This window comes from Acomys russatus, chromosome 14, assembly GCF_903995435.1.
Source record: "Acomys russatus chromosome 14, mAcoRus1.1, whole genome shotgun sequence".
Taxonomy (NCBI): domain Eukaryota; kingdom Metazoa; phylum Chordata; class Mammalia; order Rodentia; family Muridae; genus Acomys; species Acomys russatus.
The window spans coordinates 35766523-35785284 of NC_067150.1; the positions used below are offsets into that span (position 1 = coordinate 35766523).

At 42.0% G+C, this 18762-nt stretch overlaps 1 protein-coding gene and 1 pseudogene across 1 annotated transcript in view; one reads left to right on the forward strand and one right to left on the reverse strand.

Annotated features, from left to right (window-relative positions):
• The window catches only part of Cbl (Cbl proto-oncogene), a 76191-nt gene that overhangs the window by 14515 nt on the left and 42914 nt on the right, over positions 1-18762 (reverse strand). Inside the window, exons 3-8 of the mRNA XM_051156276.1 lie at positions 7786-7932; positions 3944-4100; positions 2516-2637; positions 1726-1863; positions 840-927; positions 241-372 (exon numbers count right to left, since the gene is read on the reverse strand). Of these exons, the coding sequence (XP_051012233.1) occupies positions 241-372; positions 840-927; positions 1726-1863; positions 2516-2637; positions 3944-4100; positions 7786-7932 (784 nt within the window). The remainder of the gene's footprint in view (positions 1-240; positions 373-839; positions 928-1725; positions 1864-2515; positions 2638-3943; positions 4101-7785; positions 7933-18762) is intronic.
• LOC127198359 (prefoldin subunit 2-like) lies at positions 13325-13846 on the forward strand (annotated as a pseudogene).

The following is an 18762-nucleotide window of genomic DNA, read 5'->3' on the forward strand; positions in this document are numbered from 1 at the left end:
GGGAGGTCAATGTAGAAGGTACAGGAATTTGAGCTCTTCTTCCAAAACAGATATAAAGGCCAACCATGGTTAAATGAGGCCCTACCTTAAAAAACCAAATGGGCAGAAAGCAATAAAGTATGAAGGGAAAGGGATTTAAAAGATTAGACTTACCCAATCCTTTCTATCTATAAAGTACATATAATACCTGAGTCTCAGAATGAACACACAGGAAAAAGTACAGAGTTTAGATATCCATACCTGCCATGACGTAAGGCAGGATGTGCACATGAGGTGTCCACAGGGCTCAATCTTCACATCCTTATCATTCTCAGCACATATTTTACATAGTTGAAATGTGGAGCCCATCTCACAGTATAATTCATATTGTTCCTTTGGTGAAAAAAAGTTGAGAGATAACATGTTGAACGAGTGACATTAAATGCTAGCATCAGGAAACCAACACTGTCAATTTACTCAAATAGAATGTCACAATAGGTGCTGAAGGCACGGCAGACAGTAGAAAACCTGCTGTAGAAGCATGGGGACCTGAGTTCAGATCCCCAGAGCCCACCTAAGAGCCAGCTGTGGTGATTCACATCTGAACACTATCGTTAGGGGACAGAGACAAAGGGATCCCAGAGCTGATGACCAGCCATCCAAGGTAGCCAGTCAGCTCCAGGTGCAATAAGGGGCCCTATTTTAAAAGAGCAGGATGAAAAGTGACTAAAAAACACCCAATGTTGGCCTCGAGCCTCCACATGCACATGCAACAGACACAACAGACACAGACACACACACACACACCAATGGTTTAAAAGCTTGGCTCCAGCAATTTAGAGTTATAAAACCAAACTCACCTGGGTTACTTTGATATGATCTTGTGGAGTTGGTTCACATAAACCTGTCAGGTCAGGATTTTGATTTCGTCCATCAGGAAACAAATAGCTATAAAGAGATGAATCATCCTTGGGGCTTCAATTAGGCCAATTTATCAGTGCAAGCTAAAACAGACAAATGACATCTACCACATTTAAAAAAATAAGTAACAAGGAGCTGAAGAGATAGCGCTAAGTCATTGAGATCATCTCTCAGTGGCTTCTACTGCGAGACTATTCCAACACTAGGAGCAGCACTCTTCTTGTCCCAGTGCTAACCCTGAGATGATACACAATGGAAAATGAATTTTCCTAGTCACTTTAGAACACAGCTGGTTTTCTGATACCCACTCAACAGTATTTTCAGTTTACTGACAGAAAATGAATTTGAATTCCCAAAGGAGTGGTGATTCAAGAGTGAGAACTTAGCCATAAATATTAGCACACATCACAAAAGTCCACGACCTGAAGAAAAACTGCTAAACCAGACCAACTAGGTAGACGGTCTGCTGTCAATGGAACATCTATTCACTACACACTGACGAGTAAAATAAACAGCCAAAGCATGTCCTGATCCTTGCATAGTTAATTCTAATTTGACTTTAAAACTAAGTGATTTGGAAAAAGAGATAAAGTTTATTTGTGGTGATAACTAAACCAACAAAGAAAGCCAATCTCATACTTGGAGAGCCCCAAAAAAGAGTGAAGCTGCTTCAACCTCCAGGCCAAAGCAAGGTGGCATGTTAACACATTCCTAAGATTTTAAACTGCAGAGAAAATAAGCAATAGAAGCCATTAATGAAGAGGTACCGAAGCCCCCCAGTTCCTAGACTCTCAGAAAAGACAGAAAGAAAGCAGTGATACTCACAAGCCTTCCCTGAAGCCATCAATCAGCGCTTGGAAGAGCGGTTTATTGTGTGGGATTGTCTGCAGAATGTTCCCATCAGCAGTAACGTACCCAATAGCCCACTGACCCAAACGAGTACAGCTCAGGCGGAAGATGTAACTGAGAACAAAGATGACCACAAGTTTCAGTATGTGTGCTGGTATTAGATAGACAAAATCCAAAAAGACCATTAAGAATAACTTCTTTAGGAGGCAAAGATGATTATGAATAAAAGCAAAAGTATGTCTAAGATGTAATCACAAAATTTGTTTCTTTGTATGCTAACTTGAAAGGAATTTAAAGTAACTTTTTCAAGGGTCTGGGCACAGCTTAGAGGAGGATGAATACTTAGTATGCCTGAAGGCTTGGGTTCAATCCCCAATTAAAAAAAAAAAACAACTTGTCTATGACGCCAGAGCCACCTGACCCTCCCTGCTCTAGCTTTTGGAAACAGGGTTTGTGATCTGTTTCAGGCTGGTCTCAAATCACCTGCCTCAGTCTTCCAAGCTCCTGCGTACTAGGACTCTAAGCACCCAGAATAAACCCCATTCTAAATTGGCTTAAAAACATTTACTAACTCACAAGATCTGGTGAAGTCAACTTTCGTGACAGACGTCAATCCTATCTCTAAATCTGGGCCACTAGAGAACCAACTAAAAAAAAAAAAAAAAAAAAAAAAAAAAAAAAAAAAAAAGATGTCCCTTCAACTCTAAGAGAAGTCATGAGAGAATGAAATTCAGGAGAACAAACCTCTTTGCTTCAGGGTACTGACCTGCCAGGCTTGTGGATGAACTTCTGCAGACGTGCTTTTACCTCATCATATGTCAAGAAAGCCATGTAACCAGGGTGAGTCACAGCAAGGCTGTTCCAGTTTCTAAGCAAAGACGACCAGGGCTAAAGAAATAAAAGATCAATCACAGACCACTGGGCTCAGACATACAATAAGTCTTAGAAACATGAAGAACAAAAGCAAAACTTTCAACCCTTAATTGTAAATTTGGTTTGTCACAAATTCTCTACTGTCATTCTACGGGAAGACATATATTTGGGAAGAAGAGAAACTTTTAAGAGCTAAGAATACAGCTGCTTTGTATAGGGAGAACAACACACACAGACACACACACACACACACACACACACACACACACACACACACACACACACACACACACACACACACACACACACACACACACACACACACACACACACCAGCAGCTCTAACCAGTATTAAGGTCAAACAATGACAAAAACCAGAAAAACAGAATAGGATCTCTATGTACAATTATTAAGCTCTTAATGAATGTTTATTCAAGCTGGCATATGCACATACACATTGAAGTACCAAAGCATTTTAGGATTAACAATCTAAAATGGGATGGGAAGTCAGGTATGGTGGTACATACTGTAATCTCAACACTTTGGAGGTAGAAATAAACAAAGCAGGAGTTCAGTGGACAAAGATTAGCCCTTTGGGGTGGGTAAGTAGTGGCAGAAGTAGAAAGTTTATTAAGAACAAGGGAGGGGACTAGGAAGGGAGGGGACACTTCAGTTGAGATGTAATATATGGTAGAAGAATATTCAAGAACAACAACAAAAAAGATAACACAAGAAGAAGAAAGATTATAGCCATTTCAAAAGTTCATTTTGCTTGGGATGGCTTGTATAGACTAGGCTTGGAATTTACTCAGGGCTCAGGCTAGCCTTGGACTTCCCATGTGCTGCTATTACAGGAAAGTGCCATCATGTCCAGCTATTTATAATAATATATACGTGTGTATGTGTGTTAATTTTAATCTTTTCTTTGCTTATACGTTTAGATTATATTTCTTTTAATGTGTAGAAGGAGTATTTTGCTTGCAACTATGTATACACACTACATGCATGTGTAATGCCCAGAGGTCAGAACAGGGCATTACATCACCTAGAACTAGAGTTATGGATAACAAGTCACCATGGGAATTGAACTAGGCTCCTCTGAAGGAACAGCAAGTGCTGTTAGCTTGCCTTTCACTCTGTAGCCCAGGCTGGCCTTGAACTCAGCAATTTTCCTGCCTCAACAACATAAGTGATAGGACTACAATTGCAAGCCACCATACTCAGCTTTTATCTTTTTCTTTTTCTTTTTCTTTTTTTTTTTTAAAGAGCTTTCTCTTCAGAAAAATAGCACCAGGTTGGTCAATGACTTTTAGAATCCTACCTGAAACAGCCGTGTAAAGATATCAAATTCAAAAACAGAAATATAATCATTGCAGGTCAGATCAATAGTGGACTTCAGAGCCATGGCCTCCAGCCCAGAACTGATGGGATGCACTTCATGAAGGGCCTGTCGAAAGCTCTTCCAAGGGACTATTGTCCTGGGGTGGGAGGGGGCGAGAGAAGACACAATGAGAGAACAGGTAACTGTAGTAACTATAGACACTACTATTTTTTTTTTAAGATTTATTTATTATGTATACAGTGTTGTCTGCTTGTAGGCCAGTAGAGGGAATCAGGTTACATTATAGATGGCTGTGAGCCACCATGTGGTTGCTGGGAATTGAACTCAGGACCTTTGGAAGAGCAGGCGGTGCTCTTAACCACTGGGCCATCTCTCCAGCCCAGACACTACTATTATTAAAGGAAATAAAGGAGTTGCTTGTTAACTTCCTAATGTGTAAAAGAGATGGTTTTCTACAATCCTCTGGCCAAAAATGTCACATACTGATCTGTTTCTCACCTTTCTACAGCGTTTGCTCTGCTCTAGAAGACGTAAGATAGATGAGTTCATGCCTCATTTTAACAGTTTTACCATGGAGACCCTGGTCAGCCTTGAATGACCATGCTGAGAGGAGAGGTGCAGATTACTACGCCACATTTTTCTTACGAGAAGGGGGGTTCTCACTATGTAGACCAAGATGGCCTAGAACTCATAGAACTCCACCAGCTTCTGTCTCCCAAGTGCTGGGAGATTTATGTCATCTATCCTGGCTTTGAACTAAGCTTTGAAAATCACCATCAGTCCACATTTATGTACTATAACATTATGCAGTATAATTTTATTCTTATTTTTGTGGTGCTAGGAATCTAATCAAAGCCTTCTGCATATCAGACAGGAAGTATAATCTCTGTAATTCTAGCTCAAACATTAGTGGTTTTTTGTTTATTGGGGTTTTTGCTTGTTTGCTTGTTTTTTTTTGGGGGGGGGGTGGGGCGGGGTTGTCCAAGACTTTTGTAATACTGTCTGGCCTCAAACGTCCTGCCTCTGCTTTCCAAGTGCTGAAATTATAGGTACTAATTCCCATGCTTGGCTGAGCATTAACTTTTTTTTTTAAGTAGTAGGGTTTTTTTTTGTTTGTTTGTTTTTTGTTTTTGTTTTTTTCCCACTGCTAGGGACTGAACCCAGGGCCTGGACCATTCTAGGCACACCCTATACTGAACCAATCCTGGAACTCTTACCAGCACTCAGGAGGCAGAGACAGGTAAATCTCTAAGTTTGCGGTCAGCTTGGTCTACAGAGCAAGTAACAGCAGAAAAAAAAAGCAAATTCATACAAACCAATTTGAAAAGCAATTAGGTAATACTTTATAGAGTGGAAAAAGTCAAACTCCAAGACTACCAATAACATTCTTAGCTATGTAATTATGGAGAAAGTCTAGCTTATGAAAATACTTATGAAAATGTTTGCAAAAGCAAATGATTTGCGATGTGGCCTGAAGAGGCGGCTCAGCATTAGCACCAGGCACTGCTCTTCACTAAGACCAAATTCAATTCACAGCACGCACATCCAGCAACGCACACCACCACCTCAACTCTAGCTCCAGGAGACCTTACACTCTCTGGCCTGTGTGCTCACTGCACACATATGTACAAATACATCCATATATACGCAGTTCAAAAATTTTAAACCAATAATTTGTAATATAAATCCCCATTAACAGAATAGACAAGGAGAGAAAAGGAAGATTACACAAGGAAAGAACATGGACTTCATCTAAATTGCAGTTTTATTTAAATATTGGAGAAAGCAGAAAAACACCCAAAGGTCCACCTGCAGGTGGAGCCAGTACAATATGCAAGTATGTGGTGGAGAGACAGAAGAAAAAAAGAAGCAGAATGGTTTGAACACCAAGAAAACAGGCAGAGCTGGAGACATGAGGGTAGAGAGGAATAGCCTGGTGTGAGTAGCCTGCTATGCCACCTGAGGTCATGGTCAAGTCCCAGCTGGTACTGCCACTGAGGTTATGAGAGCTGAAGCACTCAGGAGAGCTGTGGCCCTGGGTGACCTAACAGGCTGAGCAACTCTCCCACCACCCAGGCCCAGATCCAGGACTTTGAGATGGCCCACCCCAACATCTATCCCATCCAGGAACTGCCAGAGCACATGAAGGGGCTGACCCAGCAGATCCAAAGGTGCAGGATCTCCATGACAAAGGGTAACAGTGGGATAGCCTAGAGGGGTCCCAGTGAGGACCCAGTGTTGATAGTGTAGCAGAAACCAGAGGCCTGAAGCAGACCAATGACTCATTGTGATGAACATTTGCAAGGAAAGATGTGCAGACAAAAGGGTGTACTGTGGGACACACCACAGCTGCCCTGCCGCAGCACGGATCTGTGTCGATAGCCACGGCTCATATCACCATCAAAGGCCACTGAGGACTCTGCATTCCTTGCTCTGGGCTGCAGCCTGGGGCCAAGGGCTGTGCAGAGCTGGCCCCACCCCTCAATGGCTGTGCCACCACACCTAGGCAGTGCAATAGGGACAGCCCTGGTAGGGTGGCGGGGTGTTGTGGGTGAGAAAGATGGCTCCCCTGCCTTTTGCCACCTGTGGCAGGCAGGCGGGCTAGGTCCAGTCAGGAGAGTGAGAGAATTGGCCTAGAGAAGTAACAGTGAGGACCCAGTATTCATAGTGTGGCAGAAGCCAGAGGCCTCAAAGCAAGCTAATGACTCACTGTAATAAACAGTTGCAAGGAAAGATGTACAGACAGAAGGGTATACTGTGTGACACACTACAGCTTCCAAGGTGAGATTTTTTTTCTTTTGGGGGTAAAACTGCAAGGACAAAGAGCAGATACAAAGACATGGGAAGTTGAGTGAAACTGGTGTACATGATGTGAAATTCACAAAGAATCAATAAAAAGCTTTTAAATTAGAGAAGGCTGGGCACAGTGGCACTCACCTTTAACCTCAGCATTTGAGAAGACAGAGGCAGTCTACAGACTGAGTTCCAGGACAGCCAGGGCTACACAGGGAAACCCTGCCTCAAAATGAAGTAAACACATGCACATTTTCCCAAAGATTGTCCATGTTGTTTTGTTTCTATGGTTTTGTCGAGACAGGGTCTCTCTGTAAGCCCTGGCTGTCCTGAACTCACTCGGTAGACTGCCTCTGCCTCCCTGGAATTAAAGGTATATACCACTACTATCTGACAATTTTACTATGTTTTAAATATCTTTATTTATTTTGCTTTTTTTTGGGGGGGGGGTATCTCATACTGCCCAGGATAGTTAATTCTCATCTTTCTACTTCATCTCCCAAGTGCTGGGATTACAGCTATGCACCATCATCCCTGGCCTTTTTTTTTAATTGGCTGGGAGTGGTGGCGCATGCCTTTAATCCTAGCACTTGGAAACAGAGGCAGGCTATCTCTGTGAGTTCAAGTCCAGCCTAGTCTACAAAGGGAACTCTGTGACAGCCAGGGCTGTTACACAGAAAAACTGTCTTGAAAAACAACAACAACAAATAATAATAATAAAAGAATTTTGAAAACTATTATTGTTATTACTGCTGTTGGTGGTGTGTGTTTGTATGAGTGCAGAGTACAAGTGCCCTGGTGCAGATGTAAATAGCGGACGAACTTTGTACAATCAGTTCTCTCCCTCCATCTTTACACAGGTTCCAGGGATCAAGCTCAGATCCTCAGGTTTGTGCGGTAAGCACTTCCTGCTGAGCCACCTTGCTGACCCACTGTTTTATATATTTCAAAATTTAAAATTCTAAACAAATATCTTCTAATATAAGCTTTAGCTTTTCATGGTTAAGATTCATCATTTAGAGACTTACTTTTCCCCAAAAGCTTTTCTCCAAAATTCTGCAGCATCTGCTTTAGTTATCCGAAAAGTGTCTCCTTGGAAGAGTCCGCTTGGAAAGATGCCTTTCAGTTCTGCCAGCATGTGGCTGAAGATCAGGGATAGTTTGGTTAGGTTTCGCCTACAAATGATCAAAGTACAATAATTAAGACATAAATTACTGATAATTTAAGTGCACTGAATTCACTATACAAAGTAACATAAATAATATGAACATGAAAATAAATTTATAATTTCTGGTCAATAATACTCAAAAATACTTCAAACTAGGAGAGGAAGGAATGCATTTTTTGCATCAGCTACAGTTCTTTATGTAAAGCAGGGAAGGCTTCAGAATTATTTTGTTCTAGCAACAAATGAAAGATGAAAATCTAATGTCTCCCATCTCTCTCCTTCAAATAAACATCATATAGAAAAGAAGCAGCCACACAGTCAACAGTTTGACCTTAGGCTAACAGGGACAGATACGCCTTAGGGTGTCAGGTAAAAGGCTGCATCAAGCAGCACAGAAACATGCACAGCCATAGTCACACAATCACAATAGAAAGGCAGTGTCAATGTGCTGGGCAGAAACCTACTTTAGATTTAAAAAAATTTTTTTTATTAGGTAATTAATCCAAGACAAAAATGTTAACAATAATAACTTTAAATATCCAGACCTAACAAATATATTCATTAAACCAGTTTGTGAAAATTGTACTTAATTTTCTAATTGTATTAAGCTACTATTTCTTTTTACCAAAAATGAAATGTTAACATCTAAAACAAATATATGCATATACTACCACTGTTTGTTTAACAATCAATTCACTTTGTCCTAGTGACCTCTACTTAGTGGAGTGATTATAAAGATGTCTCGTGGTACCAATGTAACACAGGTGATGCACCTAATTTGATCAGACTGTCCTTGTTATTTTTAATGTCAGCATTACACATAACAGGATCTAGATGTTTTAGATACTATTAAATACCAATCCAACTACAATTTGACGTTTGCCTTGTCCTAATGATTTTTTATTTATGCACTCAAGTCTATATTCTTGTTATATAACTTGACTGATTACAAAATCTCAAACCATGATTAATTACTGATATCCTATAAAAAGCATCCTTAAAAGACATTTTCTCTCTGTGTAGCCCTGCAGATCCTGGAACTTGCTCTGTAGATCAGGCTGGGCTCAGAGATCCACCTGCCTCTGCCTCCAGATTGCTGGGATAAAAGGCACATGCTACGAGGCCCAGCATCATTTTTATTTTGCTTTTTAAAAATTATGTGTAGGCTGTTTAACAAAGGTGGTTGTAAAGGGCTCTCTATATGGTGACTGTTAAGCTGAACCTGAGGAAACATAGGACTTATCATGTTAGTATCTTCTGCTCTCCAAATTATTTTTCCACTAAAAACCTACCAGGTATAGTACTGAATAGAGTAAGAAACAAATATACATACCAAAATAATAATGGACAGAAAGCTTTTATAAATCTATTAAGTAAGGGACAAAAATGGAAAGCTATCGACCACAAGGATGTAATGGCACCAGCTACCTAAGACGAGTTCAAAGTGCGGACTAAAATAGTTACTGAAAATCAATTTAAGACATTTTGCTACTCAAAGATGCATCCCTCTCTCCAGAGCCAGCAGACAGTTCTTAAAACCACCACATGTGCATCACAATCAGACTTCTCACGAGGGAACAGTGAGCCTCTAAAAACCCATGGGTCAGAGTTTTCTGAGAGATCTGATTTGGAATTCTGCCCAGTAACACTTTTCGGCTGTGGGCTGCAGTCTTATGAGCAGACTCTAACAGAACAGGCTGATGAAGCGCAATGGCTAGGTAGGCAGTGCTTGTCAGAGTCTCAGCAGCAGCTGCCAGTCCCACACTGCCGTGACCTTCAAAGACCAACCGAAAACCCCAGCACTCCATCTTTTGCAACATGCTGAAGACGGGGAACTTCTTGTTGCAAACTCCCATAGCTGCAAGAAGTACGGTATTAGAGGAAGGTCACTCTGTACTTCCTTAGCTCTCACCACCCACATCTAGGGAACTGCAAACTGACTTTAAAGCCTTCAGCTTCCCCCCTCTTCCCTTCTCACAACTTCCCCATGACCAACTGCTGAGTCTACGTGCAGAATCAGTTTCGTTTTTTCAGTGCTGGGGATCAAAGCCAGGGCCTTGTGCCTGCAGAGGGAGCATCCATCCTGCTGCTGGACTACATGCCCAGCCCTGTATTAGTTTTTTGTGTTTTTGTTTTGTTTTGTTTTGTTTGCAGGGGAGTGTGTTGGTTCTGAGACAAGGTCTTACTTGGCTAGCCAGGTATTCACTATGTAAGTACAAACTGGCCTTTTGTTTTCTTTTGTTTGAGACAGTGTCTTCTACATAGCCCTGGCTGTCCTGGAACTCACTACACAGACCAGCTGTCCTTAAACTCACAGAGATCCACCTGCCTCTGCCTGGGATTAAAGGCGGGCACCATCACCCACATCACCATCACCACAGCCACTCTCATGCTTCAACCTCCCAAATGCTGTGCTTAACAGCCCTAACCACATCAGCTTCAGTCTTCTTTAAAAAGTCAAAATTAATCTGCCTCAGCACTAGGGAGGCAGAGACAAGATCTGTCTCTTACAGATGTCTATGATTTCGAGGGCCAGTCTGATCTACATAGCAAGTTCCAGGCCATCCAAAGCTACACTGTAAGATCCTGTCTCAAAATAAAACAAATTAAAAATAAATAAAAACAGTTTTTAAAAACCCAAAAAAGCCAAGATTACTTCTATCCCGCCTACCTTAGGTGTGAAGTAACAATTATACTATGTATAATCTCATCTAATAAGAAACATTGCTAATAATATAAAAGTACAGTAAGAGATTAAATGGGTAATTATAGTTCCTGCTTTATCTTTGAAGGTGAAAATAGGTGGTGCCTCAGCAGGTTAAGAGAGCTTGTCTTAGCTGGGCGGTGGTGGTGCACGCCTTTAATCCCAGCACTCGGGAGGCAGAGGCAGACGGATCGCTGTGAGTTCGAGGCCAGCCTGGTCTACAAAGTGAGTCCAGGACAGTCAAGGCTAGACAGAGAGACCCTGTCTCGAAAAACAAAAACAAAACAAAAAAAAAAACAAAAAAAGAGAGCTTGTCTTGCAAGCATGAGAGCCTGAGTTCAAATCCCCAGACCTCATGTAAAAAAACTGTACATAACGAAACACAGCACTAACATTAGCGTTGTGGGAAGAACAGAGACAGGAAGTTTGCTGGCCACCAACCTCTCTCAGGCTCAGTGAGAAGTTTGTCTAAAGGGAATAGGGTGGAGAGTGCTAAGAGTAGGCACTCCTCAGAGAAGGCCACAATGAAAGAAAAAGCATCTGTGTTGGGCTGACATGGTGGTGCACGCCTTTAATCCCAGCACTGGTGAGACAGCGGCAAGTGGATCTCTGAGTTTGAGGCCAGCCTGGACTATAGAGAGCTCCAAGGCAGCCAGGGCTACACAGAGAAACTCTGACCTGAACTATCCCGCCTCCAAAAAGAAATATAAATACATAGTGAATAGGCAGAGGCAGGCAGATATCCGAATTCAAGGCCCACCAGGTAGAGGCCCTGCCCCCTTCAAAGAAGATAAGCAGTAACTCTCTCGTTAGTGGAAATGCCTCATCCACCCCAGAACGCTGTAAATTTCAAGAAGCAAAGATGGCTGAGAGAGGAGCAGTAAGAGCCAAAGATCCTCCACAGAAAGTAATGGATGACCTCTAAGCAGTGAGAGCAGAGAGTCATAGAGAGTCAGGGTTACAGCTGTGAGACTTTGGTAGTGATAAATTTCCAACGGACAAGAATGCTCCATTACATTTATAGTAACAGTCAAGAAGACCAGGGTCAAAATGTACTTCCTGTCCTATTAGCATGCAGTGTCCCTGGGCAGTTATTTAACCGCAGTGGGATTGACATTAGATGCCATCAGAGGAAGCACAAATAGTCCCATCTATTTAAAGGTGTGGATTTATGCTATTCCATTTGTGTTGCAAGTGGGAAAGAAATCTGACCTTGAGCAGTTTAATTTCCTAAGACTCAAGAGCAAACACGAGATCACCAGTGCTTATGCTTCTATGTCTGAGGACTAGAAGCCTCAGCGAGAAATGATGTGGGACTGGGGAGCCGCACAGAAGATAAAGCATGTTCTACATAAGAGTAAGTAAGAGCCTGAGATTCAAACCCCAGAACCCACAAAAAGCTGAGCACAGTCGTACTGATTTGTAATCTCAGTGCTCCTCTATTCCTAAGGCAAGACAGAAGATGGAGACAGGAGAATCCCCTGAGGTTCCAGACCAGCAGTAGCCAACAACGGAGACCCTGTATCGACCAGGTGGAAGCCTCCATGCCAACAGTGGCACTACATATACACACATGCATCACACACAGACATAAAATATTTAAAATATTTACTATTTGTAAAAGTACATATTCTTTTTGCCTGTCAACAATGTAAATGAACTACTGTCTTATTTATATAGTTAGATGGATCCTACCTGAGACTAGAAAATTTAATCTGCTAAACTAAAGCACTGTTATCCACATTAGGGATTTGCTAAACCCGAAAACCTAAGAAGTAGCATGCTTAAAGAGTTTTACAATTTCTTGGCTGGTCATGATGGCACAGGCCTTTAATCCCAGCACCCAGGAGGGAGAGGCAGGTGGAGCTCAGTGAGTTCAAGGCCTGTCTGGTCTACAAAACCAGTCCAGGACAACCATGGCTCGGTTACACAAAGAAACTCTGTCTCCAAAAAGTTGTAAAACAAAATTAAAATAAAAAATAAATTAATTTTACAATTGATTTTTTCTCTCTCTCCTCTCTCTCCCATCTCCTAAGACAGGGTTTAATCTGTGTAGCCCTGGCTGTTCTAGACTCACTTCGTAGACCAGGCTGGCCTCGAACTCACAGAGATCTGCCTGCCTCTGCCTCCCAAGTGCTGGGATTAAAGGCGTGTATCACCTCACCTGGTAATTTTACAATTTCTAAAGAAATAAGACACTAAAGAAACAAAACAAAACACCTTAATCGTTTCAAATTAGACTCATCTGAAAGTGGTTCAAAAATTTAAAAGGATTTTTTTTTTTTTGAGACAGGGTTTCTCCGTGTAGCGTTGGCTGTCTTGGACTCGCTTTGTAGAATCAGGCTGGCCTCAAACTTGCAGCAATCCACCTTCCTCTGCCTCCCAAGTGTTGGGATTAACACCATGCCCAGTGAGGTTAATTTTTAAAAAAGATTTATTGATTTATTATTATGATACAGTATTTACTTGCATGTATAACTGTAGGCCAGAAGTGGACATCAGATCACATTACAGATGGTTGTCAGCCACATGTGGCTGCCAGAAATTGAACTCAGGACCTTTGGAAGAACAGGTGGTACTCTTAACCACTGAGCCATCTCTCCAGCCCGAGATTATTATTATTATTATTATTTTTTTTTTTTTTTTAAAGAAAAGCTGGGGAGTGCGCAGGCCGAAAAGCTTGCAGGTGGCGAAAATGGTGGACAGCGGCGGTCAGGTGGGCAAGAGCAGCGGGAGCAGCAAGGGGAAGGGGGAACGGGGTGGTGTTGGCAGAACAGGTAATTGCTGGCTTTAATTGCCTTCAGCAGGAACAGAGGGGCTTGGCAGCCAAAGCAGCTGAGCTGGAGATGGAACTGAATGAGCACAGCCTAGTGGGACATTCTGAAGGAAGTGGATGAAACCAGCAAGTGCTGCGGCATAGTTGGAGGCCTGCTGGTGAGAGGACTGTCAAACAGGTGCTGCCTGCTTTGGAGGGTAACAAGGAACAGATACAGAAGCTCATTGAGGCACTGTCACAGCAGCCTCAGGCAAAGGGGAAAGAACTCAATGAATTCCGGGAAAAGCACAACATTCGTCTTACCGGGGAAGATGAGAAGCCAGCAGCCAAGGAAAACTCAGAAGGGGCTGGGGCTAAGGCCAGGTCAGCAGGGGTGCTGGTCTCTTAGGAATTTAAGCCTCTGCATTTTTTTTTACCCTGATTCCCACTTCTGATTTCTTTTTATTGTTGTTATTATTATTATTATTATTTTCTCAGCTATTGTAATATTTTTTGTTAATTAAATGTTTTGTCAGAAAAAAAAAAAAAAAAGAAAGAAAAGCTTTTATTTTAAAAGCAGCAGTTTGGACTGGTAAGCTGCCTCAGCAGGTGAAGGAAGACACTTGCCTTCACGCCTGATGACCTGAGTTCAATCCCTGGGACCCACATACAAGAGAGAATCAACTCCAGAAGATTGTCTCCTAACCTACACTCACACACCAGGGCACTAGCAAGCACATATAGACACATATGAAATAAATTTTTAAAAATGTAGTTTTAAAAAATTCAATTAAAGCTGGACATGGTGGCTCAAATCTATAATTTCAACACTCAGGAAGACAGGCAGGTGGATCTCTTTGAGTTCAAGGCCAGCCTGTTCTACAAAGTGAGTCTGGGACAGCTAAGGCTACACAGAGAAACCCTGTCTTGAAAAACCACAGTTAATTAATTTAAAAAGCAGTAATTTAGCCAGTTGTGTGCTTTTAAACCCAACACTCAGGACGCAAAGGCAGGTAGATCTTTGAGTTCAAGGACAGACTGGTCCACAACCGTCTAGTCACAGCTACATAGTGAGACCCTATCTGTAAGTAGGTAATAAATAAGTAAACACATAAAACCAAACAAATAAATATAGTAACTTAGTCAATTATAGCTCATTCTATAGTGGCTGTAAAATTCTTTCAAATTTATGTAACCTGTCAGGTGTGGTGATACATGCTTTAATCCCAGTACTTAGAAGGCTGAGGCTAGGAAGGGTTACATAGCAAGACCCTCAAAAACACACAAATAGACAAAGAACCAGGGGCTCAGTGGTATTCAGTACAAGTACTCTTGTACTTGCTGCTCTTGCATTTCCCATCACCTATATGGTAGCTATCAATCATCTATAACCCCAACTCCAGGGGATCTAACAACCTCTTCTGGCCTCCATGGGGACTGGAGACATGCCTGCTAGTAAAATACTCATAAACATAAAAATAAATAAATCTTTTTTTTTAAGATAGAAGAAAAACACCCTCCAATAAAAAACAAAAATCTGTCTAATTGGGGCCAGAAAGATGACTCAGCAGATAAAGGTACTTGATGCCAAACATAATGTCATACAATGGAGAAATGGAGAAACCTGACTTCCAAAAGTTGTCCTCTGACTACCACCCCAACCCCACCCAAACATGGTAGGTTGTGGCAAGCATATGCCCCCAAATGCAAAATAAATAAATATAAAAAATTTAAAAGCCTTTATAATTAGAAGCTTTCATTAATAAAATACTGTGGGAAATCTGCAATATTTTAAACATAACTTTAGATATAAAGCTACTTTAAGAATATGGGCTGGATACCCACTTAGGTAATGGTATTTAAAAGTGAAGTGACCAGAGCCTGTTAGAACTTCATGTACTGGTACTATTTCAAGTGGTAAGGGTAGTTCTTCCACTGGTTAAATTCAAAACCTTTATATACGACACTAGTGTCACTCAAGAATGCTCAGTTAAGAACACACTGAGAAGACAGTCATAACTCAAGAGCAGCAGCCTCCACTCAGCACACAGTAACCAACTTTAAAAAGAGATACTACGGAACTTCTTTCAACAGGAAGTCAATGAAGCACCGTTTAACTTGTATCTACTAAAATTGTTCTTTTAAGAGAGCGAGCCTAGAGTCATGGCACACATCTGTTATACCCCATCACTTGCTCAAACAAGAGGATCTCTACTTGAAAAACAGCCAGTACGAGTTACACAGCAAAAGCATATACCAAACCATACACACAGAGAAATACACATGAATATAAATCATGAAAGGACTTTTCAATCAACATATCTAAAAATATCTATGATTCCCTCCCCCATTAAGTTTATATAATACCAGCCGGGCATGGTAGTACATGACTTTCATGACAGCAGAGGCAGGTAGATCTCTCAGTCCAAGACCAGCCTGGTCTGCAGAATGAGTTCCAAGACAGCCAGGATTACACAGAGAAACCCTGTCTGAAAAAAAAAAAAAAAAAAAAAAAAAAGAGTATATATAATACCATCCTCATGGTCCAATGTGTGTGACAATCCCACCCCTTCTACATGGTAAGTTAGTAGCCAGAGGAAACACTAACTTAATTTACCAAGGAGAGAAGGTAGCAGCCCATATGAGTCTCTAACAATCCCTTCCTACTTTACACTTCTAATGTGTATGCTGGAAGTCCTCCAGAACGGAATCAGTGCTCCAGCAGAATTATTTATTTATTTTTTAAGGGTAGGAAGGTTTTGCCTGAATGCATGTATGTGCACCAAGTGCATGAAGTGCCTGAGGATGCCAGGAGAAGGAGCAGGAACCCTCGGAACTGGAATTACAGATAGTTGTTAGCAGACATGCGGATTATGGGAGTTGAATTTAGGACCTCTCCAAGAGCAACAAGTGTTCTTAAATACTGAGCCAGCTCTTTGGCTCCCAAATGCATCTTAAAATACAGATTCAATCTCTTTATTCCTTCCACATGCAATTCTGGCCAAAAGCCAACAAAAGGTACTCATGGTCATATCCTAATTCACCTTTCTAAACAATACTCCATGTTCCCCCGAACACTCTACTTTCTAAGCCCCATGCTTTCATGGTGACAGGACAGCAGTAACATGTGCATCTCTTTGTGGCCAACTTTTTTTTTTTTTTTAAGTGCTAGAGAGCTAACCTGTAGCCTTGTACATGAAAATACCCTACCACTGAGGTACACCCCAATCCTTCTACAAGCTTGTAAGGAAGTAAGTATCTGTGTGATCCCGGAGCTGGGGATCTCTGCTACGGCACATATTTTCCCTTCCCATAACTACGGTTATGGAAATCTTGCCCGTTTTTCAACATTCTCAAATCCCACCTCCCTTGGGTAAGGAAAAGAAAAGTCACCCATCTATCTTTACTATCTATTCTCTGCTTCTGAACAAACTATAACATCTTGTTCAGACTTTTCATGGGCTGTGTCATGCCCTGCTCTGTAATAACTGTCTTCCTTCCACCATTCGAACGACACTTCCTCAGGGGGCAGAGGCAGAAAGTGTAACACACTCATCTACTATAGCTAGGTCTTGCTCATTTGTAAAGGCCTATTAATTTTGAAACAATTTCCAGAAAAGTTAGAAAGATAGCAATTTCCACATACCTACCTGTAGGCTTCGACCTTTTTGAAACCTACTTTATTTGGGGTTCTTTAATTCTTACACCTCTTTTCCAACCCATCTACCCTAGATAGGAGAGAAAGGAGGTTTATGGGAACAGAAGTAGACATTTTTTTATACTCAGTTCCTGGGAGCGATTCCCCTGGCGTAGTTGGCAGGATTTCAGCAGACCAGCAATTCAACCAAAGTTGCTGCTGGAACTGAAACAGCAGCCAGAGCCCAGAGCAGCAGCCCGAAGTGTTCTCCGGCGTGGTTCCCTGGGAGCGCCTGGATGTGGAGTGACGAACAGCCAAACAATACCAAGACCCCCAAGGCCCCGCCTCCTGTTTTGGGCCCATATATGTAGCTCCTCTAGAGTCTGTACTAAGATGTGTTTCAGCTGGCAAAAAACACGCCCCCGCATGAGGTGGTTTGTCTTCTAGTGGATAAACATCACCTGTTCTCTCACAAGGCTGTTCCCCATCCCACACTTGGGATCAAAACAAAAACATGTTTATATCCACTACACACCTACCTCTCATCCACTTTGTTTCCTCTAGCACTCTAGCATCTTTATTAGACTACACAACAGGAAACAGTACAGCACATGGTTTTGGTCAAGGAGTTGGTTCTATCCCCAAAGTGTCCCCAGTGAACCAACCAACCCAAGAAACCAGCATCAGAACAGAACTTTTTAACTTGAATAAAATTAATTTATTCACTTTACTCTCCTCCTGGTCCCACTCTCCCTCCTTTTCCCCCATACCCCCTGCCCTACCACTCAGAAAAGGGGAGCCCCCCCCCCGCAAACCCACTTCAGCACATCAAGTCACATCAGGACTGGGTGCATCCTCTTCCTCGGTGACCTGGCGAAACAGTCCCACCAGGGGGAAATGACTGAAAAGCATGCAACAGAGTCCTTACTAGGGGACCCACATGAAGACCAAGCTGCCCATCATCTACATCTGTGTAGGAGCCTAGGTCCAGTTCATGCATGGTCTTTGGCTGGTGCTTCAGTCTTCGCAAGCACCTCGCCCCCAGCCCTGCTTAGTTGGCTCTGTTGGCCTTCTTGTAAAAGACTAGCATTCTTGATGAAGTCCTGCACTTTTTCTGGATCATACTTTCCCAAACCCAAGCCTGGACATCATAAGCCACTTCTTTTGTTTTGTTTGTTTGTTTTTTGGTTTTTCGAGACAGGGTTTCTCTGTGTAGCCTTGGCCATCCTGGACTCACTTTGTAGACCAGGCTGGCCTCGAACTCACATCGATCCGCCTGCCTCTGCCTCCCGAGTGCTGGGATTAAAGGCGTGTGCCACCACGCCCGGCATAAGCCACTTCTTTTTATCTGACATGGTAGTTTCTTTTTGTTTGTTTGGCTTTTTGTTTATTCATTTGTTTTTGAGACAGGGTTCCTTTGTGTAGCCCTGGGTGTCCTAGAACTCGTGCTGGGAATAAAGGCATGTACCACCACTGCTCACTATGGTAATTTCTTGATCGTTAATTGTTTTTCATAACAGTTATTCTCCAGAGCACTGGCCAGTTTTTGTTTGTTTGTTTGTTTGTTTTTTGTTTTTTTTGTACTATGTCTTCAACGTATCTGACTTGTGAATTCCGTACGTTTTCACTGAGACTATGAACTCATCAAAGAAGCAGTGAAAGGTGCCCTTTGTCACATGTCATGGCACCTTATTGTAGCGCTTTGATCGTCTAACTACCTAATCTTCACCGTGCTTCTTCA